This window comes from Muntiacus reevesi, chromosome 15 (assembly GCF_963930625.1).
Source record: "Muntiacus reevesi chromosome 15, mMunRee1.1, whole genome shotgun sequence".
Classification (NCBI taxonomy): domain Eukaryota; kingdom Metazoa; phylum Chordata; class Mammalia; order Artiodactyla; family Cervidae; genus Muntiacus; species Muntiacus reevesi.
Genome location: NC_089263.1, coordinates 32,642,867 through 32,662,405, shown reverse-complemented (window position 1 = coordinate 32,662,405; position 19,539 = coordinate 32,642,867). Strand labels below are relative to the sequence as shown.

At 44.9% G+C, this 19,539-nt stretch overlaps 2 protein-coding genes across 2 annotated transcripts in view; both read right to left on the bottom strand.

Moving 5' to 3' along the window:
- Positions 1-4,458, bottom strand: part of LOC136147002 (mast cell protease 1A-like) — a 124,121-nt gene extending 119,663 nt beyond the window's left edge. The window contains exon 1 of the mRNA XM_065906089.1: positions 4,396-4,458. Coding sequence (XP_065762161.1) covers positions 4,396-4,450 — 55 coding nt within the window. The 5' untranslated portion in view covers positions 4,451-4,458. The remainder of the gene's footprint in view (positions 1-4,395) is intronic.
- Positions 4,459-13,327: 8,869 nt separating this feature from the next.
- Positions 13,328-15,284, bottom strand: LOC136146956 (mast cell protease 3-like). Its single transcript, XM_065906059.1, has 5 exons — positions 15,230-15,284; positions 14,888-15,035; positions 14,272-14,407; positions 13,825-14,082; positions 13,328-13,489 (listed from the first exon to the last, which is right to left on the bottom strand). The coding sequence occupies exons 1-5, from the start codon at positions 15,282-15,284 to the stop codon at positions 13,328-13,330; spliced, it is 759 nt and encodes a 252-aa protein (XP_065762131.1).
- Between the last annotated feature and the right edge of the window lie 4,255 nt (positions 15,285-19,539).

The following is a 19,539-nucleotide window of genomic DNA, read 5'->3' as shown; positions in this document are numbered from 1 at the left end:
TGGTTTTTGTAATACATTGACATGAATCAGCCATGGGTTTACATGTATTCCCCATCCCGATCCCCCCTCCCACCTCCCTCTCCGTCTGATTCCTCTGGGTCTTCCCAGTGCACCAGGCCCGAGCACTTGTCTCATGCATCCAGCCTGGGCTGGTGATCTGTTTCACCCTAGATAATATACATGTTTCAGTGCTGTTCTCTCAAAACATCCTACTGGAAGGCCTGATGTTGAAGCTCTAATAGTTTGGCCACCCGATGTGAGGAGCTGACTGACTCATTGGAAAAGACCCTGATGCTGGGACAGATTGAAGCCAAGAGAAAGGGACAGCAGAGGATGAGATGGTTGGATAGCACCATTGACTCAATGGACATGAGTTTGAGCAAACTCTGGGAGATAGTGAAGGACAGGGACGCCTGGTTTGCTCCAGTCCATAGGGTTTCAAAGAGTCAGACATGACTCAACTACTGAAAATGAACAGTTTACATTTTGTACGTAGTTAAACTTCACTGCATTTCCACTGGTACCAATAAATAACTTCTATGAGAAGGAAAAAAAAAAAAAAGATTGTCTCATTTCCCCACTGTTGGTTCTTTTATGATTCTGATGAGATCATGAATAATTACTCAATAGCAAGGCCCAGGGATCAGAGGGACATGGTTCCTGCCCTTGAGAAGCTGACAGTAGGCAGAGGTAGATAGTATCTGTGGGTAGAAAGAAAGATGGTGAGGACCAAGACAAGGACATCTGCTTGGCGCCACGTAAGAAGGCAGAGGCTGGATTGCCTTATGAACAGGTACCCTGGACATACCCAAGTGCCCCAAACAGCAATCCCATTTCCTGTCTTATTACCATTCTAGCCTCACATTTTTGGAATGTTTAGAATCGCCTCTTTAAATGTAAATATTCCACAAGATAGGGAGCTGTTCCTATCCCACAGTTCTGAACAAAAGTCCTGGACTTGATACTCACTGGACCAAAACAAACCATCCCTGGGACCTTTGGCACTGAGCATCCCTCAGGCTGAGATGGGGGTACTTCCACCTAAATCAGAGTGCTCGTGAGTGGGAAGGGGCTTCCTCTCCAAACATGCTGGTGACTGGTGAGCAGTGAAAGAGATATGGATGCTGCTCATCCGAGTAATTACTCCCCGCAAAGTATTCTCTGTCCAGTGTCCAGAGCTCCATGCTTCAGATAACCCTTGGCCAGGTCATCCAAAACATGTGCAGATGACCCCACACTCTCACCACTATGAGGACAGAAGAAAGAGGAATGGAAAGGACAGCATGAGGAGTTCTATACAACCCAATCCCAAGTGAATTGAAGGAACAATATCTTATGAACAAATAGAAAAAGAGCAAAGAGAAACATGTTTAAGCATTAATGATGATCTGAGGATGATGGAATTCTGTACTTCTTTTAACTTTCTTATTTATATGTTCTGTATTTAACTATGATGTCTGTTGTTTTTCCATCCAAAATACATTTGGTCACAGTCAAAACTCACTTATCATGCAAATGTTCAGCAAATCACTCCCCTTCAGACTAGCCTTCCCTGAGCTGCATGTTTTAAAAGTTAGTAACTTTCCTGAATACATTCATAGATTAAAAAAAATTCAGAGATTATTGATAAATAGAAGGAAAAATTGAGTCAATAACCTATAGGTTATAAGAAGTCTTTGAAACATTAGGATACCCCTGAATCCAAAACTTTTTATTACAATGAGTTTCCTTTAAAGATAAATATATTTATATACACACCCACATGGGAATAATGAAGGTGGGGAGAGGCTGGCTCAACCCAATATGGAAGAGCTCCCTCAAGGTCACTTGGGGCTGAAGGAGGATGTGGTGTCAAGACACCAGAGGCTGCATAGAGCCCTGGACCCAGGACCCCAGGACAGGGCTGTGACAGGCACTCGAGCTGGGCCTGGGAATACTGAAGCCCTCCTGAAACTTTCTCAGACTTCTCACCTCTGTCTGTTCTGATGTGGGGAGGGACTCCATTCGGTGAGCTTCACCTTTGTAAACCTCCCCCATTTCTGTTAGGATAGACAAGTGCCCCCCTCAGCCCCAGAGCTTCGCAGGTGGCCCTCCTTCCAAATTTGGATTCTCTTCTGTTGCCCCCTGGGCACTGGGATGAGGGATAGGAGAGTAGGTGTGGATGAGGAGGAGGGCATATGGATGAGACACGAGGATCGTTAACAAGAGGGTCATGAGGAGGGGTCTCCCTTCTCTGATGGAGCTCATGGGCAGCCTGCAGGGGGACAAGCTCTAGGAACATGTGGCTGGAGGGAGCTGTCTGTCGGTACAGCAGGAGTTTTTATCTCAGAGTTGGAAAGTGGGGGTGGGGTGCGGTGTATGTGCTGGAGGAGGAAGATCAGATGTGACTAGATGGTTGCCTGACAGAGTAGGTGCCTAAAAAATGTGCTCAGGAAACTAAAAGAGGAATTGGCGATCTCTGCTCAAAAGAGGAAAGTTTATTAAATTCCAGGCAGCCCTCCTTCACCCACTTTGCCCAGTGCACCCATTCCAGGGAAGATGGAGGGGTCCATCTCAGGGGCACCTCAGGTTGATCCCTGCCATTTGTACTGCCTCACTGTTGTTTGGATCCAGGACAGAAAGCTGGAGATTCTGGTGTGGACATTTGGAGTCCTCCCATACTCTTATCCACAGGACACAATGCCCTGGGCAACACCATTACACAGGAGCAGGCCCTCGGAGTCACCCTATGGGCAGAGAGAGCAAGGGCTGAGCTCACCTTCTTCAGTTATTCTCTCCTCTGATGACCAGGCTGGTATCTGTTAGGGACCTGGGCTGACATTAGGGCCTTGTTGGTCCTGAGGTTTCATCAAGGCATTGACAATTCTGCTGCCCCTCCCACAGGAAGCCCCTGCCCATATATGACTTTGGGGCAGTGTTCACCCCCCAGGGACACAGGACAGAGACCAGATAGGAGGACGGGCTGGGGAAACAGGGACAGGGTTCATTCCCACTGCCACCCATCCTCCCAGCTCAGCTAACCCAAGGGTTTGCATGGATAACACTAAGGATCTCACCGAGAAAGAATTCTTCCTCTTGTTTGGATCTCCAGCATAGCAAGTGATACATATCTCCTCCCTTTGAACTTGAAGACCTACCTCTCATAGTTTGTCTGCAGAGGGCATATCTAGCCCGAGTTGCCCCCAGTCGGCCACACTGCACACACCTGGCTTCACCTTCTGCCAGCTTCTGGGCAGATTGATAAGGCTCACTGAATCTGTCAAGTCAGCTGTCATCAGCTGAAGAAGAGGTCAGGCATTCTTACCTACTGATGGCCACAGAGACTGCAGGACAGTCATGAGGTTACCCTCTTCTCAGTGCTCGAACCACAGAAGGGGTCGTACGGGAGGAAGGGCAGGAATGAGGCCAGGGGGGATGCAGAGCCCTGGGAGGAAAGTGTCCCAGAGACAGTGCATCCATGCATTCCACCTGCAGTAACATGATATCGTTGGGCCAAGTCTTACCATTACAGTCTGGGTGGCGGATGGCTCCTGTCCCGGGGATGACCTGCTGGATCCTCTCTGTTCCATGATGTTGTGGGCACTCAGGTGACATTGATTGAGCTGTAAAGAGAGCAGAGGGAGCAGGTGTCACAGGAGATACAGGCCAGTGACTGGGAGGAAAGATCACTGCTTGGGACAGGGTGGGACTGGAGGGGAGAGAATTCTAGGCAATGGGCCCTGGAGCTGAGCATCTCTGAGGAGTCTGTTTCTGGCAGCCCAGGCAGGGAGGACCTCCTGGAGTCCATGAGGGTGTTCAGTCATGCAGAAGCTTGACAGTCACAGAGGGAAACGTGAATTTCTCACACATGTACTCTAGGGTCCAGGGCACAACCTTGGTTTCATTCCATTCCAGGTCTGGTCAGTTGCTTCTCTGCATGTTCCACTGGCATGCACTTGGCCCTCTCTACCCAAAGCTCACCTGGATTTTGAAGGGCTTCCTACGTCCCCTGCAAGGGGTCAACACAGGGTGGGGGCCTGGGCACTGCTCTTCACTTTCCCAAGCAGTGAGCTGCTGTCAACACAAAGTCCTCATGCACAAGGAAACCCACACAGCTGAAAATGTCCTCTGAAACCTGGTATTCAACAAATGCCATGTAGGGAATGGGAGTGTGGCTTGGCCTCATGCCCCTGGATGACTTTCCCTGAAAGAAAGATAAAAGACTGCCCACTGTGCTCATGGAGGCAAAGGCTGAAAAGAGATGGGACCAAGGTTGCTGGTCTTTGAGAAAATTCAACCTGAGTTCAAAAATTTCCTTAGATGGACCAGGGCCAGAGTGTACATGAGTGTAGCATCTAAGCAGGTCTGTACCATGTGGGTTGGGTCTGGGACTCTGAGGGTGGGACCATCACTCACCTGCCTCCCCAGTGGGGAACAGAAGAAGGGCCACCAGGAGAAAGAACAGGACCATCTCTCCAGGAAGGCTGATCAGATTCTGAACAGTTGCTACTTCCTTCTGATCTTTTAACCCTGAGTGTCTCCTCTGCTGTCGTGGCCGTTATCACAGGAGACTTCTCAGAAAGTGTCACACCACTGTTTGATCAAGTCTTGGGGTCTCAGTGGAGAACTTAACAAAACACTCTGATCAGTTCTTATCTGTGGGGTGGTGGGGATACTGCATCAGCAGATCTCCAGTCCCTGAGTCCCAGAAACCTGGGCCTCAGGATGATAGATCAAAGAATGTTTTCATTTCTGTGGCTCTCTTTAGATCATCACAGTGATTCTGTCTTGGACTTCTTTGTGTGAGAGACTTTGGGAAACACTGAAGATAAGCTCTATTGCTTCTGGTGGAGGAGAGTACACCATCATGATCAGATAAGTACAGTGAGATTAAGGGTGTGGGATGGCAAGAATGGTGTGAAAGTGATGCTGAAGAGGGCTTATTCCAGTTACTAAATGACTAGTGGTTTAAAATAACACCAACATTGTATATCTTTGCCTCCTTTGTCGAAGATGAGCTGTCCATAGGTTCGTGGATTTATCTCTGGGCTTTCTATTCTGTTCCATTGATCTATATTTCTGTCTTTGTGTCAGTACCATACTGTCTTGAAGACTGTGGCTTTGTAGTAGAGTCTGAAGTCAGGCAGGTTGATTCCTCCAGTTCCATTCTTCTTTCTCAAGATTACTTTGGCTATTTGAGGTTTTTTGTATTTCCATACAAATTGTGAAATTATTTGTTCTAGTTTGGTGAAAAATACTGTTGGTAGCTTGATAGGGATTGCATTGAATCTATAGATTGCTTTGGGTAGTATAGCCATTTTAACAATATTGATTCTTCCAATCCATGAACATGGTATATTTCTCCATCTCTTTGTGTCCTCTTTGATTTCTTTCATCAGTGTTTTATAGTTTTCTATGTATAAGTCTTTTGTTTCTTTAGATAGATATACTCCTAAGTATTTTATTCTTTTTGTTGCAATGGTGAATGGTATTGTTTCCTCAATTTCTCTTTCCGTTTTCTCATTTTTAGTGTATAGGAATGCAAGGGATTTCTGTGTGTTAATTTTGTATCCTGCAACTTTACTATATTCGCTGATTAGCGTTAACAAGTGGGGCTGGGAAAACTGGTCAACCACTTGTAAAAGAATGAAACGAGAACACTTGCTAACACCATACACAAAAATAAACTCAAAATGGATTAAAGATCTAAATGTAACACCAGAAACTATAAACCTCCTAGAGGAGAACATAGGCAAAACACTCTCTGACATAAATCACAGCAGGATCCTCTATGACCCACCTCCCAGAATATTGGAAACAAAAGCAAAAATAAACAAATGGGACCTAATGACACTTAAAAGCTTTTTGCACAACAAAGGAAACTATAAGCAAGGTGAAAAGACAGCCCTCAGATTCGGAGAAAATAATAGAAATGAAGCAACAGACAAAAGATTAATCTCAAAAATATACAAGGAACTCCTGAAGCTCAATTCCAGAAAAATAAATGACCCAATCAAAAAATGGGCCAAAGAACTAAACAGACATTTCTCCAAGAAGACATACAGATGGCTAACAAACACATGAAAAGATGCTCAACGTCACTCATTATCAGAGAAATGCAAATCGAAACCACATTGAGTTACCATTACATGCCAGTCAGGATGGCTGCTATCCAAAAGTCTACAAGCAATGAATGCTGGAGAGGGTGTGGAGAAAAGGGAACTATCTTACACTGTTGCTGGGAAGGCAAACTAGTACAGTCGCTATGGAGAACAGTGTGGAGATTTCTTAAAAACTGGAAGTAGAACTGCCATATGACCCAGTAATCCCACTTCTGGGCATACACACTGAGGAAACCAGATCTGAAAGAGACACATGCACCCCAATGTTCATCGCAGCACTGTTTATAATAGCCAGGACGTGGAAGCAACCTAGATGCCCATCAGCAGACAAATGGATAAGGAAGCTGTGGTACATATACACCATGGAATATTACTCAGCCATTAAAATTAATTCATTTGAATCAGTTCTAATGAGATGGATGAAACTGGAGGTCACACAAACTTCACTCATTATACAGAGTGAAGTAAGCCAGAAAGATAAAGACCATTACAGTATACTGACACATATATATGGAATTTAGAAAGATGGTAATGATAACCCTATATGCAAAACAGAAAAAGAGACACAGATGTACAGAACAGACTTTTAGACTCTGTGGGAGAAGGCAAGGGTGGGATGTTTCGAGAGAACAGCATCGAAACATGTATATTATCAGGGGTGAAACAGATGACCAGCCCAGGTAGGATGCATGAGACAAGTTCTCGGACCTGGTGCACTGGGAACACCCAGAGGGATCAGGTAGAGAGGGAGGTGGGAGGGGGGATCCAGATGGGGAATACATGTAAATCCATGGCTGATTCATGTCAATGTATGACAAAAACCACTACAATATTGTAAAGTAATTAGCCTCCAACTAATAAAAATAAATGAAAAAAAAATTTATTAAGATCAAAAGAAAAAAAGCTTAAAAAAAAAAAGTAATATAACACCAACATTGCTTGACTCATGAAGCTACAATTTGCTCACAGTACAATGTGTGCAGCACCCCTCTGCTCCCACTGGTGTCAGGGAAGCCTGAAGCCCAGAAACTGAATCACTAGAAGGCTCCCTCACACTTGCCCAGTGGTTGCTGCTGACTGTCCTTTGGGCAAATTGGTTTCCTGCCACGGGGGCCCCTCATGTCGTCTCACTTCTTGGGATTCTTTGGCTCTGTCCAATCACAGTGCCTGGCTCCCCAGAGTGAGCATCTCCTAAAAAGTGAACCATCTAGAAGCTCTGTTCTTTTCATTACCCAGACTTTGATGTCATACGACATCCATTCTATCATGTCTACTGCTTGGGCAATCAAGAGCAAAAGCTTTCAGCAGATTAAAAAGGGAGGGCCCTAGACTCCACCTCCCAGCAGGAGGTGAGATATTGCAGTCACATAAAAAGAGCCTATGAGATGAAGACACACAATGGAGGTCATATCTGCACCATGCAAATGCGGAAAGGCATGAAATTGAAAAAATTGTTCTTTCTAAAAATCTTGATCTCAAGTCTCTTGAAAAGTAGCATCTTAGCTAAAAAGAGTTGATGGTCAGTAGATATTTGCCATCACTTCATGGCAAGTAGATGGGGAAACCGTGCAAACAGTGGGTGACTTTATTTTTCTGGGCTCCAAAATCACTGCAGGTGGTGATTGCAGCCATGAAATTAAAAGACCCTTACTCCTTGGAAGGAAAGTTATGACCAACCTAGACAGCATATTAAAAAGCAGAGACATTACTTTGCCAACAAAGGTCTGTCTGGTCAAGGCTATGGTTTTTGCAGTGGTCATGTATGGATATGAGATTTGGACTATAAAGAAAGCTGAGTGCAGAAGAATTGATGTTTTTGAACTGTGGTTTGGAGAAGACTCTTGAGAGTCCCTTGGACTGCAGGGAGATCCAACCAGTCCATCCTAAAGGAGATCAGTCCTGGGTATTCATTGGAAGGACTGATCCTGAAGCTGAAACTCCAATACTTTGGCCACCTGATGCAAAGAGATGACTCACCAGAAAAGACCCTGATGCTGGGAGGGGTAGGGGGCAGGAGGAGAAGGGGACGACAGAGGATGAGATGGTTGGATGGCATCACCGACTCACTAGACATGGGTTTGTGTGAACTCCGGGAGTGGTGATGGACAGGGAGGCCTGGCGTCCTGCGATTCATGGGGTCGCAAAGAGTCAGACATGACTGAGCGACTGAACTGAACTGAACTGAACTGAACTGATGGTCAATAACTTTCAGGCTGGAGAATCATTGGAGTAAACCAAGGGGTCTCCTCACACCACATGTTCTCGGAACCATGCACTGCGTGGCCTGGATATCAGACTACATGTGATGTGAGGCATGTTCATGGATCCACTGTAAATCATAAGCAAAATCATAATGGAAATAAAAGAAAAGGAATTCAAAATGGTAAGAAATGATGAAAATATAGTAAAATCTGTTGGCTATTTGTGAATAAAAATAAAATTGACCACTTAACATTGTTTCTCTAACTAATTGAAAGTAAAACATGAAAATTTTGAATGTAGGGAAATTTCTTTATACATTTAGCCTTGGAAAAGCAAATTAATACAAGATATAAAATGGACTATCAATAATGATGGATATTTTTATCTACATGAAAAATTTGTTAGGTATGTAAAGATCAAGATAATTCTGATTACTAAAGACACTATTGAGATAGTGAAAATTATAGCCACAGGGTGGGTGAACTAAGGAAGAGTTTTATCTGGGAGATATATGTATGCATATATACATTCATAAATCTTATCCATGCTAACCTCTAGGTCACAGGGAAGTGAACAATTTTGAAAATCTACATGGGATTACAAATCCCTGGAAAATATAACTTAAAGAAACATACTCAGGAAGTTTAAATTTTCCTATAAACATTACATGAATTGATTCTATTTTCAAAAATAGTCCATCAAGGACAGCCACAGGCTCTAAAGAATTCTCTGGGAATCTTTGAGAACAATTTAAAGAATGGTATACAATTTCTGCTGACAAGTGGATGCTACCCATCTCCCTTATGAGACTAGCAAAACCTAGATGACAAACCCAGTGATGACAATATGGGAGGAGAACTTTATGGGTTAATGTTGTTCCGGTATTGATGCAATCCAATCAGCCCATAAGCAAAAGTATCAGATCATTTCTAATTTGGGTTTTTCTGAGGATGAGTGGCTTTCATTCAAAGCACAATTGCTGTAACAACACATTGACTGTGAAAGAAGAAACACCATATGATAATTCAACTGAAGGGGGTAAAAGTATCTACTAAATCTCACTATCCTTCATTTTAAAAAGTTCTTTACAAAATAGGAGCAGAAAAGAGGGTCTTCATCCTGATAAATGGTCTCTAAAAAGTTTCCACACCAATCAATATAGTTAATGATGAAATGTTGGATGTTTTACATTCGAGAGCAAAACAATACAAGGTCACCCAGATAGCCATAATCATCATTTCTCTTCAATAATATGCTAGAGATTTTAGCCATTACAGTTAAGCAGGAAGTAGAAGTAAAAGATTTAAGACAGGGAAAGAGGAAATAAAACTATGAATATTCAAGACATAATATACAAAAAGAATAGCCAGGAACCTGCAGATCAATGATTACAATTAGTAATTGTCAATTTTTCTGGGCAGAAAATCAACTCAAACATTAATCATCTCTCTATCTATACAATAATAGTTAGAAAATGAAATTTGAAAAAAACATTAAAATCATGGAAATGGTCAGATAACTAAGTTTAAATCATAAAGATATTGCATATTCATATTTGGAAGAGACAATATTTTTAAGGTATTCATTCTCCAAAAAGTGATCTACAGATTCATTACACTCAGAAAGTATTTCACAGAACTTTTTTGGTTCTAAATAGACGTGGAAAACCAGTAGCCAACATTGGAGAAGACAGGCTTAAAGAATGAGAATAAGATGGGAGCTCTTGCTTTAGCAAATGAAGTCATAGTAATGAAGATAGTGGTACTGATAGGGCCATAGAGACAACGATGACAAGACAGAGACCCCGCACACATTGAGACATTCCACACAAATATAGAGTACTTGGTTTATGATGGTTTTATGGCAGAGAGTGGTGAGAAACTATTTTCTTCCTCCTAAATAAGTGGTGCTTAGGAAAACAAATGTCTCTATGGTGTCTTTAAGGACACATCTTTCTCCATGGAAAAAATCACGTGGCCCTGCGGCACCCTCTCCTGCTCCTTGACGCTGTGACCCCAGGGTGACTGACCTGCAGAGAGCAGAGCAGGGGTGTGAGGAGCGTGGAGTCACAGGAGATGCGGCCCAGGAGCCGGGACAGGCGGTGACCTCAGGGCAGGGCTGCAGCTGAGGGGACACTGGGGTGACAGACAGCCCTGGGGGAGTGACACTGTGTCTTGTGTTTTTCAACGACATGAGTGCAGGGCTTCTGGGAGCTTTCTCAGGAATAGTGTGAAATTAATGTGTGTTTGCACGGGGAACTTATAGAGGTGAGTTTTCTAAAATCCTCATATCCTAGGGCATAACGCATGCAGGATCTCAGAAAATGTTCATTGGCTGCACAAGTGAATGGCCTCCTGTTAGCTTTTGGCTGAGGTTGTTGGGGATAGTGCTGTTGGGATTTCAGGTCACGGGGTGGGTGGAGACAGTGGTGTAGCTAAGGGCCTGAGAGGTGGGGGAGGTGGGGCAGAAAGTGAGCTGCTCGGGGCCTGGGAAAGAGCCAAGACACCTGGAGAGCTCCGGGGGCTGTCATCTAGCACCTTCGATCAATCGCACACCTGCCTCCTATCCTGGACAGGAGTGAGGGGTGGAAGGCACTGGTTCGTAAGCTGGGTCCACTGACAACTCCTGTACAGTAGTTGGTTTGTCCGAGTTGTCTCTTCCTGGCTGGTGTGAGGGATTTTACTTACTTGGGTTTTGTAGCTTCACATCCTCTACCAAATGCACAACCCATTTTTCCTGTGGTGAGAGAGAGGTTGAGACCCATGAAAGATCTTAGTGACAATCTTCCAGTTTGCCTGCCACCTCTCCTTGCTGAGTGTCTATGTGGCGTCAAACTTGTGTTCTTGGTTGGGATAGAAGCTGATTCAGAAACTGGAGGGATGCAGAAGGGTCAGGACTGTGGGAGGCTTGGTGAGATGGGCTACACCCTCAAGAATGGGCAGTCACTCACCAGTTCCAGCCTTGAAGGCAGAAAAAAGGCCATCATGAGCTGGACTGGCTGCATCTTCCCAAAGGTCTGTCCAGGTCACAGCTGCTGGGGTTTCTTCCTTCCAGACACAAAGCATAGAGGAAGGAAGGAGAGGAGGCTCAGGGTCCCCACAGACCTTGAGAGCTGTGCTCCCCCCTAGCCAGGTGTCAGCATGCCACAGATGAGCACCTTCTCTGCCCTGGATTAGGAGAGAATGACACCATCACCACACTCGCACACAAAGATTCACTAGAAGGAATGAGAAAGTGACGCCTGTGGTGCAGCCAGTGTTACCTGGTGCAAGCTTGACTACTTGCTAAGCAACAGGCCAATAAATCCCAAGATGAGTTGCTGAAACAAGGAATAGCAACTTTATTCAGAAAGCTAGCAGACCAAGAAGATGGTGGATTCATGTTTCAGAGAATCACCTAGCCTTAGTTAGAATTCAGGCTACCTTTTTTTCTTTTTTTTTCTTTTTTTTCATTTATTTGTATTGGTTGGAGGCTAATTACTTTACAGTATTGTAGTGGTTTTTGCTATACATTGACATGAATCAGCCATAGATTTACAAGTGTTCCCCATCCCAATCCCTGCTCCCACCTCCCTCCCTCAGGCTACTTTTATACTAGAAGGGAACTGAGTAAAGTCAAACATTTCCTGGTTCCAGTCAGCCTCAGGACGGTTGTGTTAATTTCTTCTGTCCTAAAGTCTTTCATCAGTGGGCTTGTTTCCTGTGAGCTAAACAAATGTAGAAGGAAATGGCAACCCACTCCAGTGTTCTTGCCTGGAGAATCCCAGGGACAGGAGAGCCTGGTGGGCTGCCGTCTATGCGGTCGCACAGAGTCGGACACAACTGATGTGACTTAGCAGCAGCAGCAGCAAACAAAGGTATTTTAGCTTAATGCACATTACCTGGGAGCCAGTGTTCCCAGAGGTGTGCCATCAGGTATAATTAATGTTATAGGGAATATACTACTAGTGACTAACGAACAGAATACCAAAGTTCTTCCCTTTAACGCCAAGAGGAGCTGGATCCCCAAGAGCCCCTCAGTAATTGAATCTTCATTTCTCCACTCTTGGTGCTTGTATGATTCTGATAATATCATTAATCATTAATAATTACTCAGTAAGGGAGGTCTGGGGATATGAGAGATTCGGCTGCTGCCCCTGTGAAGCCGACAGGAGGCAGAGGAAGGCCTAGAATAGGTGGCTAGAGGACAAGTGGTGAGGAGTATGATGAGGGGTCTGCTTGTTGCCAAGGGTGAGGAAGCGGCTGAACTTGGTTTGGGAGCAGATGGACCTGAATTCACCAAAGTGACCAAACAGCAACCCCATTTCCTATCTTGCCCGGGTTCCAGTCTCACATTTTTGTTGTGTTTACAATTGGCACTGAAGTTGGGCCTCGGCATACTGAAGCCCTCATGGAACTTTCTCAGGCTTCTGATCTCTGTCTCCTTTGATGTGGGGAGGGAACACTCATGGGGTGAGCCACACCTTTGTAAACCTCCCCCACTTCTGTTAGGGTGGACAAGTGCCCCCTCAACCCCAGAGCTTCTCAGGTGGTCCTCTTTCCAAATCTGGATTCTCTTCTGTTGCCCCCTGGGCACTGGGATGTGGGGGAGGGGAGTCGGTGTGGACGAGGAGGAGGGCGTACGGATGAGACACGAGGGTCAGAATTAAGAGGGACCTATACTCCTGAGAGGGGTCTCCCTTCTCTGCTGGAGCTAATGGGCAGCCTGGAGGAGAGCTGGCCCTGAGGACATGTGACTGAGGGAGCTGGCTATCAGTACAGCAGGTGTTTTTATTCCAGAGATGGAAGGTGGGGCTGGGAGGCGTGGTGTATGGGCTGGGGTGGGGGGCAGCTGGTGACAGATCAGAAATGGGAGGAGATGGTTCCCTGACATAGTAGGTACCTAACGAATATGTGAATAAAGGAGGAATCAGTGATTTCTGCTCAAGAGATGAAAGTTTATTAAGTTTCAGACAGCCTTCCTCCACACATTTTGACCAACGCCTCCATTCCCAGGGAAGATGGAGGGTCCATCCCAGGGGCACCTCAGTCTGATCCCTGCTGTTTGTACTCTCTCATTGTTTCTTCAATCCAGGGCAGAAAGCTGGAGATTCTGGTGTAGACGTTTGGAGCCATACCACACTCTTCTCCATAGGACACAATGCCCTGGGCCACACCATCACACACGAGTGGGCCCCCGGAGTCACCCTGCACGCAGAGAGAGCAAGGGCTGAGCTCAGCTTCTTCAGGTCTAGTCTCCCTGCCACCCTGGGGTGGGTGGTCTCTGTTAGGGGTCCTGGCTGACATCAGGGTCCTGTTGGTCCCGAGGTTTCATCCTTGCATTGACAATCCTGCTGCTCCACCTGCAGGAAGTCTCTGCCCATTTGTGACTGTGGGGCAGTGCTCACCCCCCAGGGACACAGGACAGAGACCAGATAGGAGGACAGGCCGGGGACACAGGGACGGGGATCGTTCCCACAGCCCCCCGTCCTCACAGCTCAGCTGGGCCCAGGGTTTTGCATGGATAACACTGGGGATCTCACCAAGAAAGAACTCTTCATCAGGTTTGGATCTCCAGCACATATCTGCGTGATGGGGATGTAGTCTCTGAAGCGAGCGATACATCTCTCCTCACTTTGGACTTCAAGGTCTACCTCCTGTAGTTTGCCTGCAGAGGGCATATCTACCCCCAGTCGCCCCCAGCCGGCCACACTGCACATCATCCCTGGATTCGCCTCCTGCCAGCGCCTGGGCAGACTGATGGGGCTCACTGCATCCGTCAAGTGAGCCTTCCTAATCAGCTGAAGGTAGAGGACAAACATTCTCACCTACTGATGGCCCACAGAGGCTACAGGACAGTCAGGGGGTTGCCCCCTCACAGCCCTGGGACCACGGAGGGGTGGCACAGGAGGAGGGTCAGGAATGAGGTCATGGGGGATGCAGGGCCCTGGATGGAAAGGTCCCGGAGTCAGTGCAGCCACATGTCCCACCTGCAGTAACATGAGGTCGTTGGCCCGAGTCTCATCATTATAGTCTGGGTGCTTGATGACTCTCCTGACTGGGATGACTTGCTGGGTCTTCTCTCGTTCCATGATGTTGTGGGCCCCCAGGATGACATTGATTGAGCTGCACAGAGAGCAGAGAGAGAAGGGGTGTCACAGGAGGTATGGTCCAGCAGTTGGGAGGAAAGAGCTCAGCTTGGGACAGGGCACGACTTGGTGGGGGGGAGAGTGGCGAAATTCTAGGTGACGGGCCCTGGGGCTGAGCGTCTCTAAACTGTCTGCTCCCTGGCACCCTGGGCAGGGTGGTAGTTCCTGGAGTCCACGGAGGGTGTTCAGTCCTGCACAAGCTTGGCTGTCTCGAAGGAAGACAGGAATTTCTCACATTTGCACTGTGGGCTCCAGGCCACAACCTTGGCTTCCTTATGTTCCAGGTTTGCTTGTCCCTTCCCTCCATGCGCGACTGGCCTTGACCTGTTCCTCTCTCCCCAATGCTCACCTGTCCTCTGAATAGCTTCCTCTGTTACCTGGGTGCACAGGTCTACAGCTCTAAGAGGGTTCCTTGGAGGCTCAACAGCGGCATGGAGGCCCAGGCCCTGCTCCTCACCTTCCCAGGCAGTGAGCTGCTGTCAGCACGAAGTCCTCACGCACAAGGAAACCCCCACATATGTGAGGTTCCCCTGAAATCTTGGACTGAAGAAACACCATGTAGGGACGGGAGTGTGGCTTGGCCTCATGGCCCCCGATGATTTTCCCTGAAAGAAAGATTCCAGCCTGCCCGCTGTGCTCGTGGAGCCAAAGTTTGAAGAGGGGAGATGGGATCACGGTTTCCCTGAGTTCAGATAATTTCTTAGATGGACCAGGCCCAGGCTGTGCATGAGTGTAGCGTCTGAGGAGGTCTGTCCATGTGGGGTGGGACTGGGCCTCTGAGGGTGGGACCATCACTCACCTGCCTCCCCAGTAGGGGACAGAAGAAGGGCCACCAGGAGCAAGAACAGGACCATCTCTCCAGGAAGACTGCCCAGCTCTGAGCAGCTGCTGCTTCCTTCTGGTCTTTTAACCCTGAGTTGCCCCTCCCATACTCTGACCTTTATCATGTGAGCCTTCTCGAAAGCCTCAAACCACATTTTTGGAGTCAGAGTGGACTGTTAATTTGAGTTTAATTAAAGCCTCTGTTAAGTTTTCACCCATTGGGTGGGGGGGGGGGGGGGGTGTCGAGGGGAGAGGGTTGCATCAGCCAGTCCTTAAGCCCTCAGGTGACTAAGCCCCAGAAACCTGGGCCTCATGATGATAGATTAAAGAAAGTCTTTGCGTGGTTCATTTTAGATAACCAGGGTGATTGTGCATTGAGACCCCTTCTTCAGCAAGAATGTGAGAAATATTGGAGATGAGATTCCTTACTTCATGTAGAGGAGATAAACCATCATGATCAAACTCTAAGGCAAGATTCACAGTGTGGAATAGACATAATGGTGTGAAAGTGATGCTGAAGAGGGCTTATTCCACTTACTAAAGGACTCAATGGTTTAAAATAACAGCAACAATGCTTTACCCATCTGGATTTTGGTCTGGGTACAGTGTGGATGGCATCCCTCCACTCACCTTGGCATCAGGGTTGCTCGAAGCCTGGAGGCTGAATCACATACAGGATTGCTCACACATGGCCAGTGGTTGGTGCTGGCTATCCACTCGGCATGTTGATTTTTCTCCACAAGAGCCCCTCAAATAGTCTCACTTCATGGGATTCTTTGGCTCCCTCATAACACAGTGGTTGGTTTCCCCAGAGTGAGCATCTCCTAAAAACTGAGCCATCTAGAAGCTGTGCTTTTTCATTACCTAGATTTGGATGTCATATGGCACCTATTCTACCATATTCCACTGCTTAAAGCAATCAAGAGCTCCCCTCACCCAGGTTAAAAAAGGAGGGCCCTAGAGCTCCTTTGTTGCAGCCACTTAAGAAGAGCCTGTGGGATGGAGACAAGCAAAGGCAGTCATGTCCCCATCATGAAAATGGGGGAAATCATGGAATCAAAAAAATTGTTGTTTCTAAACATCTTGATCCCAAGCCTCTTAAAAAGCAACAACACCTTAGTTAAAGAAACAAATCGCATGGTCAATAGTGATTCTGGCAAGAGAGTCACAGTGAACCAAGGGGTGTACTCATCCCACATGGGCTTGGATACCCCGCACTGGATGACCTGGATGAGATATCAGAATACAAGTTAGGTGAGGAGTGTTGCCTTCCATAGGGAATGCAGAAGGCCATGGCAGCCCACTCCAGTATTCCTGCCTGGAGAATCCCATGGACGGGGAGCCTGGCAGGCTACAGTGCATGGGGTCACAGAGACTCAGACACAACTGAGCGACTGTTAGTACTACTGCTATGTAGGGAGTGAGCATCCACGGGCTGTGAGGAGGGTGTTTACACAAGGGTTGACCAGTAGGCGGTAAAGGAGCTTAAGGAGGATTCAGGGACTCCAACAGAAAAGGGCATCTGGTGGGATGTGTCAGAGCAGGGCAAATAGGGCAAAGTGGGCTTTGCTTTGAAGTGGCTGCTTGACATGGATCACCAGGGCCTGGGTGGGGAGAGCAGGGGTTGCACTTGGAGATGAGAAGAGACCTGTTTTATAAATATCTGTGCAGACTAATCAAATAATTAAACATATTAAGGCAAGGTACCCAGTTTCTTACTGTCTGAAGATTAGATGGTATTGGTGACATCAATGTTAACTTCCTGGATGTGATGGTTGAATTGTGGTCACATAAGCGTTTCCTTGTTTGTAGAAATTGCACTCTAAGGTTTTTGAGAACTGATGGAACACCATGTCAGTAACTCTACTCTCAAATGGTTCAGGAAAATAAAAGTTTTTTGTATTATAATTGCTACTTTTCCGTAAGCCTGAGATTTCTTGAAAAGTAAAAGGAAAGCCATAGACTTCACATATATGAACAACAACCAGTTTGAAGATACATTTGAAAAGATAATCTAAAAGAGACACAGAAGTACAGAACAGACTTTTGAACTCTTTGGGAGAAGGTGAGGGTGGGATGTTTTGAAAGAACAGCATGTATATTATCTATGGTGAAACAGGTCACCAGCCCAGGTGGGATGCATGAGACAAGTGCTCGGGCCTGGTGCACTGGGAAGACCCAGAAGAATCGGGTGGAGAGGGAGGTGGGAGGGGGATCGGGATGGGGAATACGTGTAACTCTATGGCTGATTCATATCAATGTATGACAAAACCCACTGAAATGTTGTGAAGTAATTAGCCTCCAACTAATAAAAAAAAATTTTATTAGGAATAAAGTTACCATTATATTTAAAAAAAAAAAAAGAAAAGAAAAGATAATCTGTCAGAGCAGCAATAAAAAACATAAAGAGCTTAGGAAAAACATAACCAGAATTGTGAAACACTATTTAAGCAAAATGTTAAAGGATTCCTGAAAAATATAAAAACAGACTTTCGAAATAGAAAGGCAGTCTTAGTTCTCTGATAGGGTAGAACCACACCAAAAAGGCACTGATTCTCCCAAAGTAAGTATAATAATGTGATTCCGAATAAAAGAAAAATTTTTTTCTCCTAGTGTTAGGAAGTTCTATCTAATGTCTAAAATGTACTTGGAAAATAGCATGAAAGAATAGCTATTCATATATTATAAAACATCCCGTAAGATATATTTTCTGAAAACAGTGTGTTACCCACTCATGATAAGACAGACAGATTGAAGAAAAAGAATAGAAAATCCAGAATCATTCCCAAGCACATATGAAAATGTAGTTTACACTAAGTGACACTTAAAAAAAAAATCACTGGGGAAAAGTAGTACAGTTTTTAAATGATATTGGAGCAATAAGTTAGTCATACATCACATAAACCGCCTAAGTGCAAAATATGAGACACAAATGTATGAAATAAAACCATAGTAGTAACTAAATGTAGATAAATCCCTTCATAAAATTAGAGGTCTAGCAATGACTCTAAATACAGAAACATTAAAAGAAGAGATCGATAAATAAATTGTGATATGTAAAATATAGTTTTTTAAGTTTATATCTCAAAAATCAAGCATAAGCAAAACCAAAATACAGAGAATAACTTGGAAAAAAATTATTGCAACATATATCACAATCAAAGAGTTGATCTATATAAAAACAAAGAGTTAGAAAATCTAAAGAAGAACCAAACAGAACTGAAGAATACAATAACTGAATTTGAAAATACATTAGAAGGAATCAATAGTAGATTAGATGATACAGTGGAGTGGATCAGCAAAATAGAAGAGAGAGCAGCAGAAATCACTCAACCTGAACAGACCAAAAAAGAGAGAGAGAGAAAGAAAGAATGTTTTTAATGAGGACAGTTTAAGAGACCTCTGAGATAATATCAAGGATACTGATATTCACAGTATAGGAGTCCCAGAAGGAGAAGAGAGAAGAAAAGGGTTAGAGACAATATTTGAAGATATAATAGCTGAAAACTTCCCTAACATAAGAAAAGAAAGAAATATCCAGGTCTGAGAAACACAGACAGTCCCAAACAGGATAAACACAAAGATGACCACACTAAGACACTGTAATTGAAATGGCAAAAATTAAATATTAATTTTATGTTATTATGAACATTAAAATCAGTAAAGGAAAAGCAAAAGGTTATGTTTAGGGGAACGACCAGATACCAGCAGAGTTTTCAACAGAAAATTTGCAAACCAGAAGGGAGTGGCATGATATAATTCTAGTGATGAAAGGGAAAAAAATCTTATAACCAAGAGTGCTCCACTGAGCAGGCTATATTTGAAGGAGAAAGCTAAAGTTCTACAACAAGCGAAAAACTAAGAGTTCAGCAACACAAAGACAGCGTTATAAGAAATGTTATATGGTCTTCCTAAATGAAAAAGAAAAGAACACAGCTAGAACTATGAAAATTATCAAAGAAAAATCTCATTGGTAAGGAAAAATGAAGGTATATGTGTCTGGGAGAGAGTGATGGACAGGGAAGCCTGGCATGCTGCAGCCCGTGAGGTCACAGAGCTGGACATGACGGAGCAACTGAACAACAACCTTCAGGGTAGCTATCAAGCCCTTATAAAGCTAGTAGGAAAGTTAAAGATGAAAGTAGTAAGCTCATCTATATCCACAATAGGCAGTTAATGAATACTTGAAATAAAAACTCATGAAATACAACGTCAAAAAAATGAACAATGAGAGGGATAAAAATGCAAACTTGTAAGGATGTGTTAAACTTAAGAGGCTGACAATTG

Excerpts from the sequence above, each read along its gene's own strand:
- LOC136146956 (XM_065906059.1), bottom strand. The coding sequence starts at position 15,284 with ATGGTCCTGTTCTTGCTCCTGGTGGCCCTTCTTCTGTCCCCTACTGGG. Across the intron at positions 15,036-15,229 it reads GTCCCCTACTGGGGAGGCAG|GGAAAATCATCGGGGGCCAT; the intron begins GTGAGTGATGGT and ends TCTTTCTTTCAG. Across the intron at positions 14,083-14,271 it reads ACGACCTCATGTTACTGCAG|CTGATTAGGAAGGCTCACTT; the intron begins GTGGGACATGTG and ends CTCTACCTTCAG.